Below are 23,558 nucleotides of genomic sequence, written 5' to 3'. Positions count from 1 at the left end.
CAAACCATGGGAATTAATAACCAGCTGAATAGCATAAGGAACATCAGGCCATTATGGTTACAAATGGTTACAAATACTGTGTCCTTTGAAAATTTGTAAATGTTGTCCTGAGCCTTTTGAATTCATATCTTCCCAGACAAGCACTGTCCTCCAGTGCCTAGCAGGAGCAAATACAAATCTTCTCCAGAAGGATGCTTCCTTAATCCAGGCTCCTGGAAATTCTCATATGTTGACCATGAGCTGAAACAACAGACAATAAAAAGAAAAGCTGGGAATGGGCCAACACAAGACAAATTCAACACAAACAATGATTCACTAATTTAGACCTCTAAAGTACTTTAGCAATTAGAATTTTCAGATACAGAATATTAAAATGATATCTATAATAATGTTTAAGAAACAAATTGGAATAAGAAAGCAAATAAAAAACAATAACATAAATATAATTGACCAGTCAGATGTGAAAAAATAACCAAATTTCTTAATAAAAGATACACCAGTGAATTGATAACTCAGTGGATAGCTTAACAGATGACTAACACCACTGAAAGGAGGAATACATACACAAGGGTGGAAGCCCTAAGCCAGCAGGTAGCACAGAGACAGGGAGATGGGAAAGAGGAGACAGAGTTAAGAAAACATACAGATAGAATGAAAGAATGTATATTCTATATCTAAAGGAAATTCTGCGTGGAAATGATGTAAACAATGAAGTAGAGGCACTATTAAAAAGATAATGGATGACTGTTTTCGCAAAACTGGTAAGACAGGAGTCATCAGTTTCTAGAATTAAGAAGTATCCTAAGCAAAGTTTTATAAAGTGAAATTTATACCTAGATTTATCATAATTAAATTATTTTTATATGAATTCTTATACTTAAAAATGTATATCAAGTTAACACTATATTTATTTAAAAATCATTCAAAAATAAAATCATGATATTAGCACTATTTTGAAAATGTTGGATGCATAGTTGCTATAACGTTGAGATCTGAAATCCATCAGAGATTCATTCTTTAGATCAGAAGTCAATAAACTGTGCTTGCAAATGTCTGCCTTCTTTTTTTTTTTTAATAAGATTTTACTGCAATACAGACAAGCCCATTCATGTCTTGCTTGTGGCTACTTTTGAGCTACAGAAGCAGAGTTGAATAGTTGGAACAGCAACTGCATGGTCTGTAGAGTCTAAAGAATTTACTATCTATCCCTTTAAGGAAAAGTTTGCTGATCTCTCCTCTAGATGAAGCCAATTTGATTAAGTACTCCTAAGAGAAAAATACATTGTTAAATATCATCACCGTTAAGTAAATATCATCACCGTTAAGTATATCATTTAACAGATCAATCTGTAGCATCGTAACATTCTGAAAGTATATCCGTGTTATGAGAAATGTCAGTATGATTATTAAAGGAGAGGAATATGGAGAAAATTTAAGACAGGGAGGGAGGACTTGCACAGGGCACTGCGGTGAGGAGGCCTTGGGTGGACACCCTGGGACAGTCATGTCCTTTTAGAAGAAAATGAAAGGGTGGTATTGTATCAGAATAAGCACACTTCTGTTAACAAATAACTCTGGTATCTCATGGGTTAATTCAAGTACAAAAACTACTTATCTGTCACTTCACAATCTGGTGGTGTTGATATGACCAGTGTCTCAGATCTGCACAGACATTTAGAGACCTAGGTTTTCTCCATGAGTTGTTCCACAACACGTGGGGCGTCTGACGGAGAAGTTAGCACGTGGCTGGAAGGCTTTTGTAGTCCAGGCCTGCAAATGTCTTTTATCACTTCTGCCTATCTTGCTCTGACGACAACTTCATCATTGTTGGTTGTACAACCATATCATCTACAAGAAAGACCAGAAAATGTAGCCTGACTGCCGTGTGCACAGGAAAATGTGTTGTAGGTTAGTGAGCAATCTTTTCCATGGAGGTTGGGAAGTAGAGGGCAAACACATTCTAATTTATAAATCTGTGGGTTAAACATAGGCTTGCCGTGCTATGGGGGGATAGTTCAAAAATAATTTTTTGAGACAGCTGTAATTTTCTGTTTGATCTATGGGTTCAGGCCACACTGCAGATTTAGAAGCTTCTAGCTAGTAGCTGTCTATTCCTACACCTCAGCCAAAGAGATCCCATACTATTCAGTCATCTGCAGACCAGTACCATGGTATCACTTGGGATCTTGTTAGGCATGAAGAATCTCAGGCTTCACTCTGATCTGCATGTAGAAAGATCCTAAAATGAGTTGTATGAGCATTACAAATTTCTGAGCATCAGATTAAGGTAATTTCTCTAGTCATGTCATGTGCTAATTGGTCTGACATATTCTAAATGTTCCTCAATGTTCACTGACCACAGATGCTATAGTTACCATTTTTATATACCTAAAAATATCATTAATTTTACATTTCTTCTAGCCCCAAAACCTGTCATCATTAGATTTTCCTATTAAGAGACCAAGGATTATTCTTTATATTATCTTAGCATGAAAAAAATGTCAGAAATTTGAAAGTGCTGTAGTCCTTTGAAAAAGTAATCCCAGGGATACTTTCCACCCTTTTATTTAGTTGACAAAGAAAGGATGAAAATCGCCATAGGTTTCCAAAGTAATGATTACACAAATTGAGGGAGGATTTATTCATATATATATTATATATATATGTATATATATAATATATATATATTTGCACATCAAATATAGCAAAGGTATGACAATAATTAGCAAAATGCTTCAAAGCATAGAATATCATAGATAATTATAAAAGCACAATAAATGTTATCTGTAGGGTCAGTTTGTTGCTTAATATTCATATACATATTTTTACCATGTTCCTTTAGTAATTAATATGGGTAATATATTAGGTTCTCATGGCTTAACTCAAATACAAAAATTATGTACACAAAACTTATAACTTATATATAGGTTTTCTCTATCTCTCCCTCTAAAATATAGATAGTATTATATAACATAATTATATGTTATATATAATTACATATTTATTTTAAGGAATTGGCCCACATAGTTATGGATGCTGAGAAGTCCCAGGATCTGCAGTCAGACCCAGCTAGAGACCCGGGAGAATGAATGGTATTCTTCTAGTCCAAATCCAAAGACCTGAGAACCACAATAGCTGGTGGTATAAAGTCCAGTCTGAGTTTGAGTCAGATAGCAGAAGGCTGATGTCCCACTTCAAAGACATTCATGCAGAGAGAGCAAATTCTCTTACTCACCCCTTTGGTTCCATTCAGGTCTTCGATGGATGGATGAGATGAACCCACACTGGGGAGGGCAACCTGCTTTATTCATTCTACCAACTTTAATTTTAATCTCATTTAAAAACACCCTGACAGACATACCCAGAATATTGTTTAAACAAATATCTGAGTATCCCGGGGCCCCATTAATTTGATACATGAACGTAACCATCATAGGTATTATGACCCTGTTACACTTATTTAATTTTATAACCAATTGTTTTTCTTGTTATCTATTTTGTCATTCCACTATCTTTGGTCACTATGGAAAAATGTTTGTCATAATCATTATATTTCTGATTTCCCTAATCTGTTTCTGCATAAAGACAGTAACAGCATAGATGCATGTGTGCCCGCGTACACACACACACACACACACACACACACACACACACACACTCAACTAAAAAGTTGATCCTGATATTTCAGATACTTAAAGGGCTTCATCAGCCAACTAACTAGATTTTAAGAGAAAGATTTGTTGTTATTGCTGTTATTGTTGCTCTTTTTAACTAGAAGAAACTTAACTAATATCAATGAAGATATTTCTATGGGAAATCATCCAATAAATGATTTTGATTTTTCTTTTAACTTCTCTATTCCTATTCCCTTCCTCAACAAAGGCATTTCTTGGAAAGTTACATACCTCTTATCTGAGAAAGGTGAATTTTTTATTAAGTGTACAGCAACTTTTAAATTTTAGATTCCACAGACTTCTTATCCTTTCTCTAGTGCCAATATCTCTTTTTTTTTTAAGATTTTATTACTTATTTCAGAGAGAAGGAGAGCATGAGTGGGGGGAGGAGCAGAGGGAGAGAGAGAGAGAGAGAGAATCCCAAGCAGACTCCACTCCAAGCACAGAGCCCAACGTGGAGCTCGATCCCACGACCCCAAGATCATGACCTGAGCTGAAATCAAGAGTTGGCACTTAACTGACTGAGCCACCCAGGTGCCCCTCTCTAGTGCCAATTTCAAGCAAGGTAAAAGAAAAATAATGTAACTGAGACTTAGCTTCTTGCTTAACTCTCTATTTTTCTTCATCTCTGCATTTATAGAAGATAAAGTCTGTTTCATATGCAAATACACATGTGGCATACCCTGTAGCATTTTGTTACAGAAGAAGTGGGAGAGGCTTTGTACGGTGCTTGTTCGGAAATACCTACCCATTCACCATTGAATAGTTCCATTCCTAGAAGACTTAAATAGTTCCTTGTTCCGTATAAATAAATGATTTAAAATAATTAATTCCATTAATTTTTTAGGACATATGAACTGGTTAAGCAGAAGATATTTACATACACTCTAAAGTTTCTGCCCATCAAAGTGAGCACAATTTATGTATTCTATGAGGCAGCACCCAGTTTCCTTACCCCATCAGTGGGGTGTATGTCTTTCAGGCTCTTGGTTAGGCAGAGAATGAACAGGTTGACACCCTCAAAACTATTATGAGGGCAAGATCAGCCTGAAGAAAGACTGAAGGGGCAGCCGGAGGGACAAAGTGACAACTCAAGAAAGAGATGGAAAGAGGAAACTATTTTCCTGGGGCAGCAAGTGTCCCCTGAGAGGAAAAGAGGCATCTCTGGGAATTTAGTGTCATCTGGTTAAAGCAACAGTGGCCTTTCATTGATCTGCATCTTCGTTGCCGTAGGTAAATATAATACTTTTCCCTTTTAGGATACTGATTCAAGAAGCAATCATTTTCTAAGCCTATCCATGGGTAAAGTTTGGGTTGGAGCAATTTGGATGATAAGAGGAAGTGGCAGGTTACCGAAGATTCCCTGTAAATGGAACTGTATATGCAGGGAACTGCTCCCTGTGGCATTATTCTGAAGACACACTCCTCGCTAGCAGTTGGGATAAGGATTCCCTCAGGAGGAGTATGTCTAGGCTACTGGTTTACTACGTAGCTTTAAAGAGACAGGAAGGAGCCAGAAGGGCCATCAGAAGTCATAGATCATTCTCACAAGATATTCCTTGCAGGAAACTCCATGACTTGATAATTTATAGCAAAAAATTAATGAAAATGAAGAATTCTCAATAAAAGTGTTGGAATAGAAACCCAGAAAAGCCGATTGGTGAATACATGCTCTCTTCCCTTCACTACTTCACATTCAGGTTAAAATGTGGGCACTGAGAATTTGAGGAGGTCACTTTAACATCTGTAGATAGATTCCTTTTCATGATCAGCACTTCTTCTACCTTTAAAATACAAATTTCAACAGTTAAATGCTTTGCATTCTGAAATAAAATTTCAAGTAATTGTTTTCTTAACCAGAGAATTAAAATATTACCTGTTTTTCAGCTTCTTAAGTGGGTCAAACACTTAGGGAAAGGAATGAAGTCTGCCTGGTTCGGAGAGATGTTATGACTATAAATCACATCATAATGTGATATGACTTGTTCCACTTCCATGGCTTTTTAGAAACCTTGCTCCAGGGGGCGGGGTGGGGGGGGAAATGTTGCAAGAGCTTGGTAAGTTCTGTGTGGCCTGAACACAAATCCAGGTAAACACAGGTAGCCTGAGTGCATTATGTTGTAAATGTGCTCAGTTCAATTCATTCACTCAGCAGCATTTATTGACCCTGAACTAGGTGCCAAGCATGACACAAACTATGCTTTCAAAAGGCAGCATGAGTAAAGGAAAATGACAACACCCGTGCTTTCAGGACAGTCCAGTGTAATGGAGGATATAAACAAAGGAATGATCAAAGCAAAGCAAAGCAAAAAAATCTCGTGACAAGTACCATGATAAACATCAACACTGATTGAGGAACTGGAGAGTGGAAGGTGAATTTTAATGCTGGAAGAGCAGGAATGCTTCAGAAATGATGCAACTTTGAGCTGGAACTTGAAAAATATAATTTTGCCAGTTACAGAGAAGTGGATAAGAATCTCAGGCATGGGGAACAGAAGATGAGAAGGCACAGAAGTAGCATATTTTCAGAAACATGGGAAATCTGGGTCATTTTTGCATGGTGAAGTGATATGAAATAGAGCTACACAAGCAGAATTGGATCCTATTATAAAGTACCTTGTATGTTATGAACGTGAATTTTTTTCCAAGCTGGGAATGAGGAAACAATAAGTGTTTTAGTTTGTTCTGTTTCAATTCGAGCGTGCCGATATTTTAAAAAAATGTTTTAGAAAAATAACAGTGGATATGAAGAATCAATGTAAGGAAAAGGTGGTTGTTGCGACGTGAGCTGTGAGTCTGTTACAGGAGCGGTCACAGGAAAGACAAGAAAGGGTATACTTAAGGGACACTCCTAACATAGCTGACTGAATATTGAGGAGAAGGGAGATAGAGAATTTTGGGGGTAACGGAAGCTTATTGCAAAGTTGTATAATTTCAGTCAGTGAGGATAAGAAACCTCACCTGGTAAAACTCAGGTCGAACTGTACAAATTCAAGCAATGACATGCCAAATGCATGCCATTTACACCAAACAATACAGATCATTAATTATGTTCTCTTTTAGGAAGCAAGTAGGGTGGGTGATACATTCTAAAATATGGGTGCAGAGGGCAGTTCAGGAGTATATACTCTTGCTCTAGAACCTGAGAAGACAGAATGAAACAAAATGAACCAGACTCTTACTGAAACGTGGATGACGGCAGTGTGGAGGTCACGTCTTCTGTTCTAAGACAGTGTATGTATCAGATTGTCCTTTTAATTTTAAATTATACTTTATTCACTTACTTTTAAATTTATTTTCACATTTTGATCTGACATTGTGGAAAGCCTAGAAGTGAATCACCACCAGAGAGGCAGTATCTCATAGTGGTTGACGAGGGAGATTCTAGACCCAAATTGCTGGGTTCAAATATTTGCTCTGTCATTTATTACCCATGTTGGTTCAGAGCAAGTGACTTATACTTTCTTTGCTGGAGGTTATTCATTTGTAAAATAGAAATGATAGTAGCTAGTACTATTATTAGTAGAATACTATAATTACATTGAGGAATAAATCATAAAAGCAAAACACTAATAGGACTTTTAGCAAAGGCTGGCTGCTAATCTGAGCATTTTGTATATATCATCCCATTAATTTCTTACAAAAAGCCCACAAATTATGTATTATTACCCTATTTGCAGATAAAGCAATCATGGTTCAGAGTTGTTGCGTGACTTGCCAAGTGAAGCAGAAAGTATTTGGCAGACGCAGTACTTGAACTCAATGCACAGGGGGTGCATTGTCTGTCTTGCAACCAGTTTATTTCTTGATTCTGTCATGGGTGGTTTTATTTTAAGCTACTAAGTAGATGAGCTCATACATGTAAATGTTCAGAACAGAGTCTGGCATGAGTAAGTGTCAGTAGGCACTAGCTGTTATGACTACTATTTCTACAACTTAATAGGTATGGAAGAAAGAACGAAGTGCCTCATATACATACAACACTTTACGTGTATACAGAAACAGCCTCTTCTCATCAGTATTACTTACACTTTGTGAGAAACGTCTTACTACTGGTAACGTTCTCTGTTGTTGTTGTTGTTGTTGTTGTTTTGTGGTTAATTGTCTAGCTTTATGTGGTAGGTTATGAACTCCATAAGAAAAGAAGGTTTGTCCCCTTGTTTCTGTTTTTTACCCAGTAACTAGCAAAGAGCTAGACACATTACAGGTTATCAGTAAATATGTAAGATAAACAAAGGTGGACACAATAAAAATGAGAAGAAAGGAATGTTTTTTGTTTTTGTTTTTGTTTTTACCTTATTCACTTGCACTGTCTCATTGACAAAAACATTGAAATAAGAAGGACATATTGCATCATTTTTCTAAAACCATTAGCAAGGTTCCAATCAGTCCCTCGGTGTAAAGAATGTGTGCATGAAAGAATCATAAACAGGGGCTTTCAGGCCCACTTAATGGTACCATTGCTTTTCTCCCTGAGTCTCCCACCCGCTTTGTCTCAAGAGTAGCTAAGAAGGCAAATAGGTTTCCCAGAGTTACAACCGAGATGCAGGGCAACGCCAGAACACTGTGTTATACCTGCCAGGAGATTTCCTGGTTTGGGAGGACAGATATTTGAATCAAAAGATGAAGATTTTTTTCTCCAAAAAGAAAAGATATCTATATTACTATATTGTGCAGAATAATGTGCTACCCACTTACTTACCCTCACACAGAATTTATATGTCTTATTCCTCCTCCATGAGATAACACTACCAAATAAGTTTCTCCCTTGATATTCTCAGCAAGAATAAGCTCTACGAGAGTACTGCTATGCTTCTTTTAATATCTGAAATTAGACACTAGCCTTCAAAATCTTGGAATACAGGAATATAAGACAAAGGACTGTAAGGAGGGAATGTAGAGCAGAGAGTGGAAAGCAATGATTTCTTAGTGGAAATTATTTTCTTACACATAGACCTTTGCAGAAATGAACACAAGAAAGGAGATATAAGGCATTCTTAAATGTCAATCTTTTTTTTTTGGAAAGAGGTAGTTTCTTGGTACTAATTTTTACCTAAAAAATGTGTTTAGTATTAGATTTATAGATTGCTGGGGATTCTATCTTCTTTGGATGTTGCTATCATTTTTATCATGTAGGTTTTTATCACATATGTATATTTGAATTAGTACTGAGTGGGTGTTATATAACAGGTCATGCATGAGCCATGGTTCTAAGCCCCAGAGATGTCACTGTCCTGATATATAATGCAGAAACCATAGTGTGATTTTTCAGTGAAGACGATTAACTTACATGCATTACTTTCTGTTTAACAAAAATATCTACTTGTTTTCTTTAAGTTTGTTTATTTAATCTCTGCACCCAAGGTGGGGCTCAAACTCACGACCCCGAGAGCAAGAGTTGCATGATCTTCTGATTGAGCCAGTCATGCACCCAAATAGTTACTTGTTTTCATTCAGCTCACCTAATTATATTTTAACAAGTCAGTATAACATAATAATATAGTAATGTTTACGTGAATACAGCGTACAGAATTGTTCATTATTCCTGATAGCTATATGCTTGGAGTTTTAGTAAAAGATTGCTATTTTTATCATAGTGAAGTTTTAATTTAGATATAAATATTTAATTCTGAGGGGAAATTTAGTGGACTCATGGGAAGAAAAGGGATGAATGCTGGGGAAGAACCTCATTTCTGTGGTTACAGTAAGGGAACAGTAGATTAAAATGTTGTAAACAAAAACATATAATGATTAGGTTTTTTACTTGTAACTCAAGTCTGTCTAATAAACCAGATGAAATTCATATTGCCTTTTATAATGGACTAGTCTCTCATCTTAAAATATTTAGTAAGACAATAATTATTTTAATATACTTACATAGTCCTGAAATTACACAGTGTTAATGGTTATGCTTTTTTTTATGCTATAGTTCACAGAAATTTAGGTTTAGCAAAGCAAAGAAAAGCATATATTGTCATCAACTTTTAAAAATCTAAACATTAATTGTATATGTTATTTTATAAAAATATTAAAACAGTCTGAATTAAAATTCAACCAATGTATTTTTATGGTGTTTTGAACTGCAAGTTACTTTATAGGCTTTTGCTGTTTCTTACATTCATATTAATTTTATTGGATTTAAAACCCCCTTTTGAAATGCATGAGTCACATGTAATTAATTCTACCACCTTGAAATAGAATCTGTGTCTGCTTTTAAGAACCCTGTACTTTGTGCAGTATCTTTACTGGATATAATTGCATGTAGTCCTTCCTTAGTCCATGACCTATACTGTAAACAGAATTCAAACACATTGCTCAAAAGGAAAGATGGAATTAACTTAAAATACATTAGATATTTTCAAAAGATGGATGGCTGCAGCATAGAAATAGCTATGGAAAAAACACTATAGATGTATTTTTTTTTGAAATGTATAGATAACATTTTTGATTTGTGGCACAAAGAAAGGAGTTGTAGTAAGAAAGAGAATGAAATTAACTATAGTGGTTTTGGCACAACCAAGTCTCACTTTACAGAATAAACATATTCTTCAAAACGTGGAAAATTAATTTAAAAAAATCAAATCTTAGTTTACCCATAGTACTAAAACCCACTTTTAAAAGAAAGTGTGCACGCACACAGTGTGTGTGTGTGTGTGTGTGTGCGTGTGTGTGTGTGTACTTCTTTACTCAGTGCTTTATATCTAGTCAGATGTGGTACAAATCAACTTTAGGAAAAAGTCTATAAAGTCCTTCTATGTATCTCCGAGTCACAAATCTCAAATCCTAATCTTGAAAGAGTTTTTATATCGCTTATATATAAAAACACTTGTGTATTTACATTGACATAGAAGTGACATACCACCTAGATCGTGAGGATGGTATTGGGAGAGATTTTCATAGAATATTTTTACCTGGATTAAAAGCTCCATGAGGGCAGGTGTTGTTCTGTTTTGATCACCGAGATGTCCCAAACCTCTAGAACATTATAGCCTGCATAGGGAGCACTCAGAAATACTTGATGAATGAATGGATGGACAGTTTGTAAATGATCACCTTGCTTATGTTTTAGATCATAAAAATGAAAATCTAGGCAGCTGTAAATTACTTGTCTGATGCAGTGGTGGCAAAAGCTCAACATGCAGGTTCTGAAGGCCATATCCTTCAATAAATTATTTCACTGTTAAATGCTAAATTAGTGATAAAAGTAAACATCTAACCAAAGTTAGATATTCTAAATGAGAATTTCCAGGCAAACATCTTATATTCTTATATTTTATGTACCTCCCTACATAAGCCATTCTATAATTTACAGGGCATTTCCACGTGAGGTAAATAAACAAGCTAATATAATTTATTATGAAAAGTTATTTACCCACTCAATAAATACCTAGTAAATGCTTTTCTTCCAGCAGTGTGCTAAGTAGTGAGGATATAATTATATACATATGACTGTCATGTTCCCTGTCCCATGGACATTTCCTTTGGTGACAGAAACAAACAAAATCAAGTAAACACATATATATGCAAAATAAATTTGCCTCGTGATAAGTGTTTTGAACAAAATAAATGGAGACTGGGAGTTTGGGGATTGAATGAATTTGTAGGGGAGGCAAGTTTGATGAGATGACATTTCAGCTGGGACCTGAAAGTTGCAAATTCAACTTAAAAAGGAACTTCCTCATTTGGGTAGGGTCTCCTACCCAAATCTCCATAGGTAAACTTATATTCCACTGGGAGATGGAGAGGGGAGGAGTGTCTCTACACCTTGGACGTACAGCAATTGGTAGAGTTGGAAATTATTGTGTCAAATAGTTAATGTCCATTTACCAAAGTGGAAACATTCCTATCCTGTCAAGTAGTTATGATGAAACACTTGTATTTTTTTTCATATTGTCCAGTCAATATTTGGGATGTTAAAATAAATGCTTAATATAAAACAAAGAAATAGAATTTTGGTAATACCCAAACAAATGCAGTATAGTTTTAGAGATTAAGTTTGACTCTATTTCTATTTTTTATTTGATTTCTTTATTTTATGCATGTTTCCCAGGATAGTCCACTGGTCTTACAGTCTGACAGGAATGTAACAGTGAATGCAAGAAATCACATGGGGCAGTTAACTGGACAGCTGACAGTAGGTGAGTGCTTTGGGGGTAAAGATTGCTCATACCATCTTACTCCACTTGAAGCTTTGTGATTGTTTAAATTGGGGAAAACGAAAGTCTATTATTTCTCTAATATAAAACTAGACATCCTTTTTCAGCCCAACTATCTTGCATAAGATTTGATTTTTCACAAGCCAATTATAGTCTCCTCTATTTGGTAGTTCTTACTCTTGTCAATGTGTTAACTATGAGAAAATACAATCACATGTATTTTGTTGTTATTACTCTTGAATTATGAAATGCACCATTTTTCTAACAAATACCTCCCTAGTGTACGTTGAATTATAGTAAACAGAATAACACATGAGACATAACATCATATGGTCTACGTATCCTTTGTTTTAGGTGAGTAATTTCCTGAGAGATATTATCTGCTAATGTAAATTAGAAATGACATATTAGTTGAATATAATAAATCTTAACATTTATCAATTACTTATAAATATGGTGTTGAGATTACTTACATTTTAAGATTTATAGGCTTTAGAAGTTATAAATATAAGTTAATGATAAAATATTGTTTTCTCATATTGTCAAAAAATTAGTGATTCATATTACCTGGCATTATTATTTGAGTCAATTTTTATAAGAAAACAGGCAAATAAAAAGTCAGTTGTAATTGTGTAAAATAATAAAAAGATTTGATTGTGTGGAACTGTCAAAATATCTTTCGAATGCTGTACCTTTTTGTGGGGAAATTACCTAATATTGATGATATATGTGTGTATATAAAAGTATAAGTAGTAAATTATAATCTCAAGGATTGAGTTGTCCTTATCTTAATGAAAAATTAATGAGCGCCTTAATATAAAAGTATATTTCCAGTAGTTCTTTTTAAATTACACAGGAATATGGCATTTGAAATGTGAGATTTATAAACATGAATTTGATTGTGTCTACTTCTTTGGTAGGTATATGAAACACTTTTCGATATGCTATTTGCTTTAGTGAAACCAAAAATACAATTTATATTTTAGCATATATGTATTTCCAAAAAATATAATTGCACTTTATTTATAATAATTCAATTTTATTTTGCATAACGTTCACATCCTAAAAGTTGGTCACTAGGCATCATCAGTTGAATACTGGAGGTTAAAAGTAAAAGGAGGATAAACTGAAAAGTTGAACAAGAAGTAATATTAATGGGCAGAGCTAGTTTTGTTTTACATGTTTTTCTTCAGTGGTCTCCCTCATTTAAATTTCAGTCATAAGCGATCATGTTTAGGAAACCCAGAATAGCTGCTATATGGTCCTGTGGCTAAGCATGATAAGAAGGTCCGTAATTTCACGTCTATAACATTATCTCAGTAAAACATTAATACTAATTGGATATTAAATAATTGAAATGTCATTGTTCTAAATACTTACTTTTAAAATCTGCTTAGAATCACAATCTTATGCTTCATCTAAGGTCTCATATATCATCATAATTCTCTTTATTTAGTGCTCGGTAAATTTTCGGGAATAAATTCACTCCCAGGAACTGATAACTTTTATTGTCAGAATCATTGACTCATCTTGGATATTTTCATTTCTATTTATCAAGAATCAGTGACATATCTAAATTATATAGAAACCTTAATTACAATCTGTAATTTCTCATTTTTCTGTCTTCATTACTTCTTCAAACCTGCGAGTCATGGCTGCCTTAAATAAGTCTTACTATATGGTAATAAGACAGTGTGTCATTTGCTAGAAATTAAACAAAATGATATTAACACTTGGTACTAGTTTGCTTTTCATAATTCACATTTTGAGGATTAAACACCACATAAAATAAAAAACTATTAGGCACAGCTTCTGCAGCAGAGTTGACTTTTTGGTTTCTTCTGAGGTCTGAGGTACTTGCCTTCATTGCCCAGGGGGATTTACAAGACAGCCAGGCAGGGAGTGGGAGTATTGAGTGGTAGGTGTGCATCATTCCCGGTTCTGTGCCTTTTCTAGTGGTTTTCAATTAGCTATATACACTTAAAATCAAATTTGCTTTATTTATGATAAGAGAAGATATGTTTGATGAGAACAACTAGGCACTAAGATTCTGTAAGGAGAATATTTTTTCTTTGATTTGTTTTCTCAGGATTTTGAGTCAATATACACTGATAATAAAGTCCATATGATGAAACAACCATTTTTAAAATATCATAAGTTTATAAAGAGATAAAAAATTAAAATGTACATATATACAAAATTAAATAAAAAATTAGTACCTTCTTTATCCATATGGAAACTATTTGTATCCTGTATAATGATTAATTAAACCACATTGCCTTCCTGGTAGTAAAGGTGTAAAGAGAAATGTGACTAATGACATGATCGTACTATGTTTAAGGAGAAACATTGGCGCTTTTTATGGAAAACCAGGGTTTTTTTCTCATATACACTGAACAAAATGTACACGTTGTTTAATAGAAAGAAAACTGGATGATACAGTGTATAGTGTCAGAAGCATTGGCCTGCCAATGGTGCTTTAAGGAATGCTCAGAGCGGGACCACAAAGTGCTGTTAGATAAAATAATTGTGGAAGCAAGAAACAGAACATGTTTACCAGTTCAACTTAATTCAGGGATAAAAATTTAGGCTTCTCTGCCTGTTAAATATTCCTTATGATAGATACTTTCACCTGGGACCTGGGCTTGTCATTGGTCAGATGAAGTGAGGACCCAAAATGTTAATGTTTGTGGCTGAGTCTTTTCAGTTCAGAAGTGAAGTGAACTGATGATAAAATTGATATCCTTTAGTAAAAACTGAAAACCCTAAGACTCTTAACTGTGTTGATGTCCCTCTGCCCACCTCAGTATACTTCCAACATCCAAGACAGGCAGGCGCGCGTGCACGCGCACACACACACACACACACACACACACACACACACACACACAGCACACGGGCTGCCCCATAGAATTGGTGTAAAGAAAATGTTGGGAAAGAAAGCCAGCATAACACTTAAATAAACATTTTGAGTCTGCTACTACACACCGAAGGATTGTTTGAGACAGCAGTATTTTATTCAATGCAATATGCTACAAGGTAATTTGAGTCTAGAAGCTTTTCTAAAAATATTTACTAGTCACCTATCATGGCAAAATAAACCTTCAGTAATGCAAGCAGTGAATAAAATCACATAATTTCTAAAATTAATCACATAATTTTAATAATAACTGTGTTACTATTAAGAATTTATTATACAATAACGTTTATTAGATTGATTAAGCCATGAGCATTTTTTAATGTTCCACATACTTAAGTTAATCTGTATATCCAAAGATTTCACAATGCCTGTCACAAAACACTCTTGCTAGAAAGGCACTTTGATTATGACTAATTATTAAGAGATGTTATAGAAAACCCAAAAACATCAGAACATAAATTCAGTGAAAATTATTTTCAAAACACAGGAATATGTGGATTTTTCACTAATAATAATATTATGAGTGTAATCATGTAATTTATATATCAAAATGTTCTAGAAGAATATATTCACCTAGAAATCATACTTTAGTCAGAAAGTAGTCTTAGAAAGGAATTATATTTTAATAGTTAAGAGCATGAATTCTGGAGCCAATTAAATCCCAGATCTGTTACTTCCCAGCACTGTGACCAGGTTACTCAGGGCATCCTCCATACTCCAAGCTTCCATGTGGATAACATGAGTGTCCATCTCCTACAGTAGATGTGAAAATTGAGTAAGTGAACAGATGTGAAGTACTTGGACCACTTCATGTATATGTTAGTTATTGTAATCTTTATTTGATCTGTACATAAATAATTCTGTACAATTGGTCAAACCTCTTGGTTTTACTTAACTATGAAATGAGTATTATGCTAGGTTATCTCCATGGTTGTTTCCTGAATGTAAAATCTGTTTTTACCTTTAGAGAGGAAATTAGTTAATGAATCCTCTGACCCATTAAATTCCCCACTATTCACTAGTCCTGACAAAATCATATCTGATTTGATTTTTTGACATCTTAGCCACAAATTATAAGTACATATCTTTCACTTAAAATAAAGAATGTAAATAAGCACAACTAGATCAGCATCATTGTTTTTATTCTTCACTAAATTTTGACTTATTAAAAAACTATTTTTAATTTAACATGTAAAATCAGTTTTTTTTTATTTTGTCAAAACTAAACATCAGCATGTTTTGTCCCTAAATGAATGGAGAAAAATGTAGATGAGGGTTTTATAATAAATATTTAATGACCCCTAAAGTGACATGTAATCTTGCATTAAAGCAATTACCGTGAACACCTGGGAATCGCTTAATTGACTGCAGATGGTGTAGGACATATACAAAGTAGGTTACAGATTATTCTCACGTACCAAATTTATGTTTTTTGTCATTGACTCATTTTTTTTAACTTAAAGAATGCTGTAATAATCTGGGACAACTTAATAAGAATGAATATTTTATGTAAAATAGGCTGTACAAATCTGGGAGAATAGATCAACGAAACACTTAGGTTAAGTATGGGACACACATTTTAAATGATCAAATGCATTGTTGATGTTTCAGAGCTCATTGTTAATATTAATTAATTAAACTAATATTAATTAATCAATTTGAGAAAATAATACATTGAAGCAGATGACTGCGATATTAGGAGAAGGCTGGCATTCATAAAAATTAGGACCCTTAATCTGTGTTAACTCAGGTGTAACAAGAATTACAGTGTCTGAAGAAAAGACAGTAGCGTGCATGTTTTGAAAAGTTTTATCATAGGAGTATTTCATTTTTTAAAAAAGATTTATTTATTTGAGAGAGAGTGCTTGAGGATGGGGTAGAGGGCAAGAGAAGGAGAGGTGGAGAGAATCTTGAGCAGACTCCCCACTGAGCGGGGAGCCCAGTGCCGGGCTCCATCTCATAACCCCGAGATCATGACCTGAGCCCAAATCAAGGATTGGATGCTTAAAGGACTGAGCCACAAAGGCGCCCCTCACAGGAGTATTTCATATCATTGTTTGAACATCCTGAATCATTATATTACTTTTGAGGTGTTACTGTTTGTTATTAACTTAAAAACAGAAAAATGCATTATCTCAAATATTCAATTAAATTCTCAGGTACTTGTAGTGTTAGACATGCAGAATCAAGTGATGCTAAGGATTTTTCTTCCTGGAGCCTAGACCTAATTCTGAAATAGATGGTTTGGCTAGTCATTTCCAACCCTTGCTAGCTTCTCTCCTCCTTCTCCTTCCAGGTACTCCATGCCTTAGTCTGGGATCAATCGTTGTAGTTCTATGAGGCCAGCTCCACTTAAGAGTGCTCTGTGTTATGGTTCTAAAGACCATCGCTGTAGGGTGTTGGCCTCTACTTCTCAACACCATGGGTAGGTAATCCACTGAAATTGTCAGTGGTTATTAATGCTTTGACTGATACGAAAACATCTTTGAACTTTCTCCCCTTCCAGGCAACATATATGTTTCAAACTAAGATCTTTGGTAATAATGCCTATAGGTGTCAAAAAATACATCTGATCTTGACTATTTAGGAATGAGGGTAATAGGGTAAAGTGAGAAATGGTGGTTCCATTAAGACATCTTGTAAAAGTGACATAATCCTCAATCTTAGCTTTACCTAAGCCAGTCCATCTCTTTATATGATGACTAAAGGAGATAATATAGATTTTTTCAGTAAATTTAATGCAAGAACTCATTAAGTATTTCTAACTGTATAACACAGAGGAAAATAGTAGAGATGAATAACCATTTTATTAATGCTATGAGTACATAAAGTTATTCAAAATATGCTATGACTATAGCTCACTGTTTAAATTTTAATATTAAGATTTTAATAAAATAAAAATGATATATTACAGAGTTTGTGAAGGACAAAATTAGAATAAAGTAAACAAAAGAGTGAAAGAGTGGTTTCTGACTTCATATTTCATATATTTAATTAGCATTATAGCTATATGACTTATCTGAATTTAATGACTCTAATTTATACACTGGGCCGACCTTTGTATTTAATGAGGCTCCCTTTGTAGAACCTCAGAAATGTAGGTGCATTTGAGTTTCCTACATGATTGACTTATTGAACATGCAGTTTTGTGTTGGTCTTAGTAAGAAACTTATCTTTGGAAATTTGGTTAATGGAGCATACTGTTCACAAATGTAAGGTTATGGGACTAATTATCAAAAAACATCTGGTGGTAGGAAGCTAAATAAATAAAATTTAGGGGTTCATATGTACACAGAAGATCATTTGCTTCAGTATCAGGAGCCCTAGATAAGGTCTCAGCCAAGCCCTTAACTATAGAACAATGCTAATTGCCTGGTCATGGAATAGAGGAGATATACCATGGAGGGCCATTACCTATGATGGTCTAGGTCTGTTAACTACATTAGCTTTTTTTCTTTTGTCTCACTTTGGGTTAAGTGTCTATGCTTATGTGTAGTTTTGGAGAAATTACAAGTCAGATAATGCATAATCAGAAAAAGAAAGCCTGGTGGGAATAGAAAATTGAGTAGAGGAAGAAGGAAAAATGAAGAACAGTTCTTCTGTTTCCAAGTATTTATTGGACTCCTGAGAACATACTCCTCATAATGAGAAAACAGTATTACCAAAATCTCTTAAGACTGCTTTGAGATTGCTATCAATCCCTTAATCAGCATTCTCTGGTTAAAGTATATAATCAGGTCTGGGTCCACTTGCAACCTTTTCCCGTAATATTATCTTTAGATATTTTGTCATATATTTGCCTGAAATTAAGAATATCTAATTCTATACATTCCCTTCATGTATTGATCCAGTTTTGACATGGTTTGTTTTAAATCTTCCATTCTGAGATCACATGTCTGATGCTTTATTTTCTAAATGCTCACAAACACATCAGTCTAATGCATTTTAATATTCCATCCTCCTGTACACCTTTCCCTTTAAGGAATTAAAGCATGTTAATAACTCATAACTTTTGGAAACTATCTACTCTCATATCATACATTTAGAAAAAAATCTCTTTTCTAATCTTACATTGCTTTTGCCAATCTTTATCATTTTAAAAAGATTACTGAAAATAAAGATTACATAACTCGTCATGTAAGTTTTTTGGGAGGGTGGATAGGGCAGGTGGTTCTAAAAGAATATTTTATCTTCCTAAGTGCTCAATATTGGATCTCCTTATTCTCCACATCCAAAGGCTCATTTCTTATGCATTTTGAATGACTTTTAAACAAATCAGTAAATTTATCAACAACCTAAGCCACATTGGAGAATTGTGGGTAAATATATGTGGAGAATAAAGCCTTCAATATTATATACTAAGACATTAGTCCTATATATTTTCACATCAAAAGCTCGAGAAGTCATAAACCATAATAATTACAATTACTAAAATCAAAGGTATAAACAATACCAAGTGTTAGAATGGATGTAGAGGTACTAAACTCTTATACAGTGCTGCTGCTGGGAATGCAAAACGATATGGCCACTCTGAAAAAGTTAGCCCATTTCCTATTTAGCCATACCTCAGAAATTTTGCAGGTTTGTTTCCAGACTACTACAATAAGTTGAATACTTCAGTAAAGCAAGTCAAACGAATGTTCTGGTTTCTCAGTACAGATAAAAGTTATGTTTATTTTGTAGTTTATTAAGCGTGCAATAGGATGTCTAAAAAAAGTTTACATACCTTAATTTTAAAAATTCTTTAGTTAAAAAAAGTTATGTTATTGCTAAAAAATACTATCATCTGAGCTTTCAATTAGTCATAACCTTTTTGCTGATGGAAAGTTTTGCCTTGATGTTGATGGCTGTGGACTGATCAGTGTGCTGATTGCTAAAGGTTAAGGACGCAATTTCTTAAAATAAGACAACAATGAAGTTTCATCCTTTTGTGAAGGATTTCTCTGTAGCATGTGATGCTGTTTGACAGCATTTTACCCACGGTAGAGCTTCTTTCAAAATTGGAGTCAATCTTCACAAACCCTGCTGCTGCTTTATCAACTCAGTTTATGGAATATTCTAAATCCACTGTTATCATTTCAACAATCTTCACAGCCTCTTCACCAGATGTACATTCCATCTCCAGAAACCATCCATAAGAAGCAACTCCTCATCCATTCAAGTTGGCCACATCTTCAGGCTCCACTTCTAATCCTAGTTCCCTTGCTGTTTCTACAACATCTGCAGTTACTTCCTTCCACTGAAGTCTTGAAACCCTCAAAGTCATCCATCAGGGTTGGAATCAACTTCCAAACTCCTGTTAATGTTGATATTTGGACCTCTTCCCACATCTAGACTGGTGAAAACCTTCTGGAAGGTTCTCAATTTACTTTGCCCAGATCCATCAGAAGAACCACTATGTGTGGCAGCTACAGCCTTACAAAATGTTTTTTTTTTATTTTTTATTGTTATGTTAATCACCATATGTTACATCATTAGTTTTTGATGTAGTGTTCCATGATTCCTTGTTTGTGCATAACACCCAGTGCTCCATGCAGAATGTGCCCTCTTTAATACCCATCACCAGGCTAACCCATCCCCCTACCCTCCTCCCCTCTAGAACCCTCAGTTTCTTTTTCAGAGTCCATCGTCTCTCATGGTTCATCTCCCCCTCTGACTTACTCCCCTTCATTCTTCCCCTCCTGCTATCTTCTTCTTTTTCTTTTTTCTTAACATATGTTGCATTATTTGTTTCAGAAGTACAGATCTGTGATTCAACAGTCTTGCACAATTCACAGCACTCACCATAGCACATACCCTCCCCAATGTCTATCACCCAGCCACCCCATCCCTCCCATGCCCCACCACTCCAACAACACTCAGTTTGTTTCCTGAGATTAAGAATTCCTCGTATCAGTGAGGTCATATGATACATGTCTTTCTCTGATTGACTTATTTCACTCAGCATAACACCCTCCAGTTCCATCCATGTCGTTGCAAATGGCAAGATCTCATTCCTTTTGATGGCTGCATAATATTCCATTGTGTATATATACCACTTCTTCTTTATCCATTCATCTGTCGATGGACATCTTGGCTCTTTCCACAGTTTGGCTATTGTGGACATTGCTGCTATAAACATTGGGATGCACGTACCCCTTCGGATCCCTACATTTGTATCTTTGGGGTAAATACCCAGTAGTCCAATTGCTGGATGGAAAGGTAGCTTTATTTTCAACTGTTGGAGGAACCTCCATACTGTTTTCCAGAGGGGTTGCACCAGTTTGCATTCCCACCAACAGTGTAGGAGGGTTCCCCTTTCTCCACATCCCCACCAACATCTGTCATTTCCTGACTTGTTAATTTTAGCCATTCTGACTGGTGTGAGGTGGTATCTCATGGAGGTTTTGATTTGGATTTCCCTGATGCTGAGCGATGTTGAGCACTTTTTCATTTGTCTGTTGGCCATTTGGATGTCTTCTTTGGAAAAATGTCTGTTCATATCTTCTGCCCATTTCTTGATTGGATTACTTGTTCTTTGGGTGTTGAGTTTGATAAGTTCTTTATAGATTTTGGATACTAGCCCTTTATCTGAGATGTCATTTGCAAATATTTTCTCCCATTCTGTCGGTTGTCTTTTGGTTTTGTGGACTGTTTCTTTTGCTGTGCAAAAGCTTTTTATCTTGATGAAATCCCAATAGTCCATTTTTGCCCTTGCTTCCCTTGCCTTTGGCGATGTTGCTAGGAAGAAGTTGCTGCAGCTGAGGTCGAAGAGGTTGCTACCTGTGTACTCCTTTAGGATTTTGATGGACTCCTGTCTCAGGTTTAGGTCTTTCAACCATTTGGAGTCTATTTTTGGGTGTGGTGTAAGGAAATGGTCCAGTTTCATTCTTCTGCATGTGGCTGTCCAGTTTTCCCAACACCATTTGTTGAAGAGACTGTCTTTTTTCCATTGGACATTCTTTCCTGCTTTGTCAAAGATTAGTTGACCAGAGAGTTGAGGGTCCATTTCTGGGCTCTCGATTCTGTTCCACTGATCTATGTGTCTGTTTTTGTGCCTGTACCATACTGTCTTGACGATGACAGCTTTGTAATAGAGCTGGAAGTCCGGAATTGTGATGCCGCCAGCTTTGCTTCTGTTTTTCAATATTCTTCTGGCTATTCGGGGTCTTTTCTGGTTCCATACAAATTTTAGGATTATTTGTTTCATTTCTTTGAAAAAAATGGATGGTATTTTGATGGGGATTGCATTGAATGTGTAGATTGCTCTAGGTAGCATTGACATCTTCACAATGTTCATTCTCCCAATCCATGAGCATGGAACGTTTTTCCATTTCTTTGTGTCTTCTTCAATTTCTTTCATGAATATTTTATAGTTTTCTGAGTACAGATCCTTTGCCTTTTTGGTTAAATTTATTCCTAGGTATCTTACGGTTTTGGGTGCAATTCTAAATGGGATCGACTCCTTGATTTGTCTCTCTTCTGTCTTGTTGTTGGTATATAGGAATGCCACTGATTTCCGTGCATTGATTTTATATCCTGCCACTTTACTGAATTCCTGTATGAGTTCTAGCAGTTTTGGGGTGGAGTCTTTTGGGTTTTCCACATACAGTATCATATCATCTGCAAAGAGTGAGAGTTTGACTTCCTCTTTGCCGATTTGGATGCCTTTGATTTCTTTTTGTTGTCTGATTGCTGTGGCTAGGACTTCTAATACTATGTTGAATAGCAGTGGTGAGAGTGGACATCCCTGCCGCGTTCCTGACCTTAGGGGAAAAGCTCTCAGCTTTTCCCCATTGAGAATGATATTCGCTGTAGGTTTTTCATAGATGGCTTTTATGATCTTGAGGTATGTACCCTCTATCCCTCTACTCTGAAGAGTTTTGATCAAGAAAGGATGCTGTACTTTGTCAAATGCTTTTTCTGCATCTATTGAGAGGATCATATGATTCTTGTTCTTTCTTTTGTTAACGTATTGTATTACGTTGGTTGATTTGCGGATGTTGAACCAGCCTTGCAGCCCAGGGATAAACCCCACTTGGTCATGGTGAATAATCCTTTTAATGTACTGTTGGACCCTATTGACTAGTATTTTGGTGAGAATTTTTGCATCCATGTTCATCAAGGATATTGGTCTGTAATTCTCCTTTTTGATGGGGTCTTTGTCTGGTTTTGGGATCAAGGTAATGGTGGCCTCATAAAATGAGTTTGGAAGTTTGCCTTCCATTCTAATTTTTGGAACACTTTCAGGAGACTAGGTATTAATTCTTCTTTAAATGTCTGATAGAATTCCCCTGGGAAGCCATCTGGCCCGGGCTTTTGTTTGTTGGGAGATTTTTGATGACTGCTTCAATTTCCTTAGTGGCTATAGGTCTGTTCAGGTTTTCTATTTCTTCCTGGTTCAATTTTGGTTGTTGATACATCTCTAGGAATGCACCCATTTCTTCCAGGTTATCTAATTTGCTGGCATAGAGTTTCTCATAATATGTTCTTATAATTGTTTGTATTCCTTTGGTGTTGGTTGTGATCTCTCCTCTTTCATTCATGATTTTGTTGATTTGGGTCATTTCTCTTTTCTTTTGGATAAGTCTGGCCAGGGGTTTATCAATCTTGTTAATTCTCTCAAAGAACCAGCTCCTAGTTTCATTGATCTGTTCTACTGTTCTTTTGGTTTCTAGTTCATTGTTTTCTGCTCTCATCTTTATTATTTCTCTTCTCCTGCTGGGTTTGGGCTTGATTTGCTGTTCTTTCTCCAGCTCCTTTAGGTGTAGGGTTAGGTTGTGTATTTGAGACCTTTCTTGTTTCTTGAGAAAGGCTTGTATTGCTATA

At 35.4% G+C, this 23,558-nt stretch overlaps 1 protein-coding gene across 1 annotated transcript in view; it reads left to right on the top strand.

Moving 5' to 3' along the window:
• Positions 1-23,558, top strand: part of SGCZ (sarcoglycan zeta) — a 1,100,701-nt gene that overhangs the window by 962,284 nt on the left and 114,859 nt on the right. The window contains exon 4 of the mRNA XM_027600618.2: positions 11,725-11,812. Coding sequence (XP_027456419.1) covers positions 11,725-11,812 — 88 coding nt within the window. The remainder of the gene's footprint in view (positions 1-11,724; positions 11,813-23,558) is intronic.

Source organism: Zalophus californianus, chromosome 2, assembly GCF_009762305.2.
Source record: "Zalophus californianus isolate mZalCal1 chromosome 2, mZalCal1.pri.v2, whole genome shotgun sequence".
NCBI classification, from domain to species: domain Eukaryota; kingdom Metazoa; phylum Chordata; class Mammalia; order Carnivora; family Otariidae; genus Zalophus; species Zalophus californianus.
This window is presented reverse-complemented; position numbering and strand designations above follow the sequence as displayed.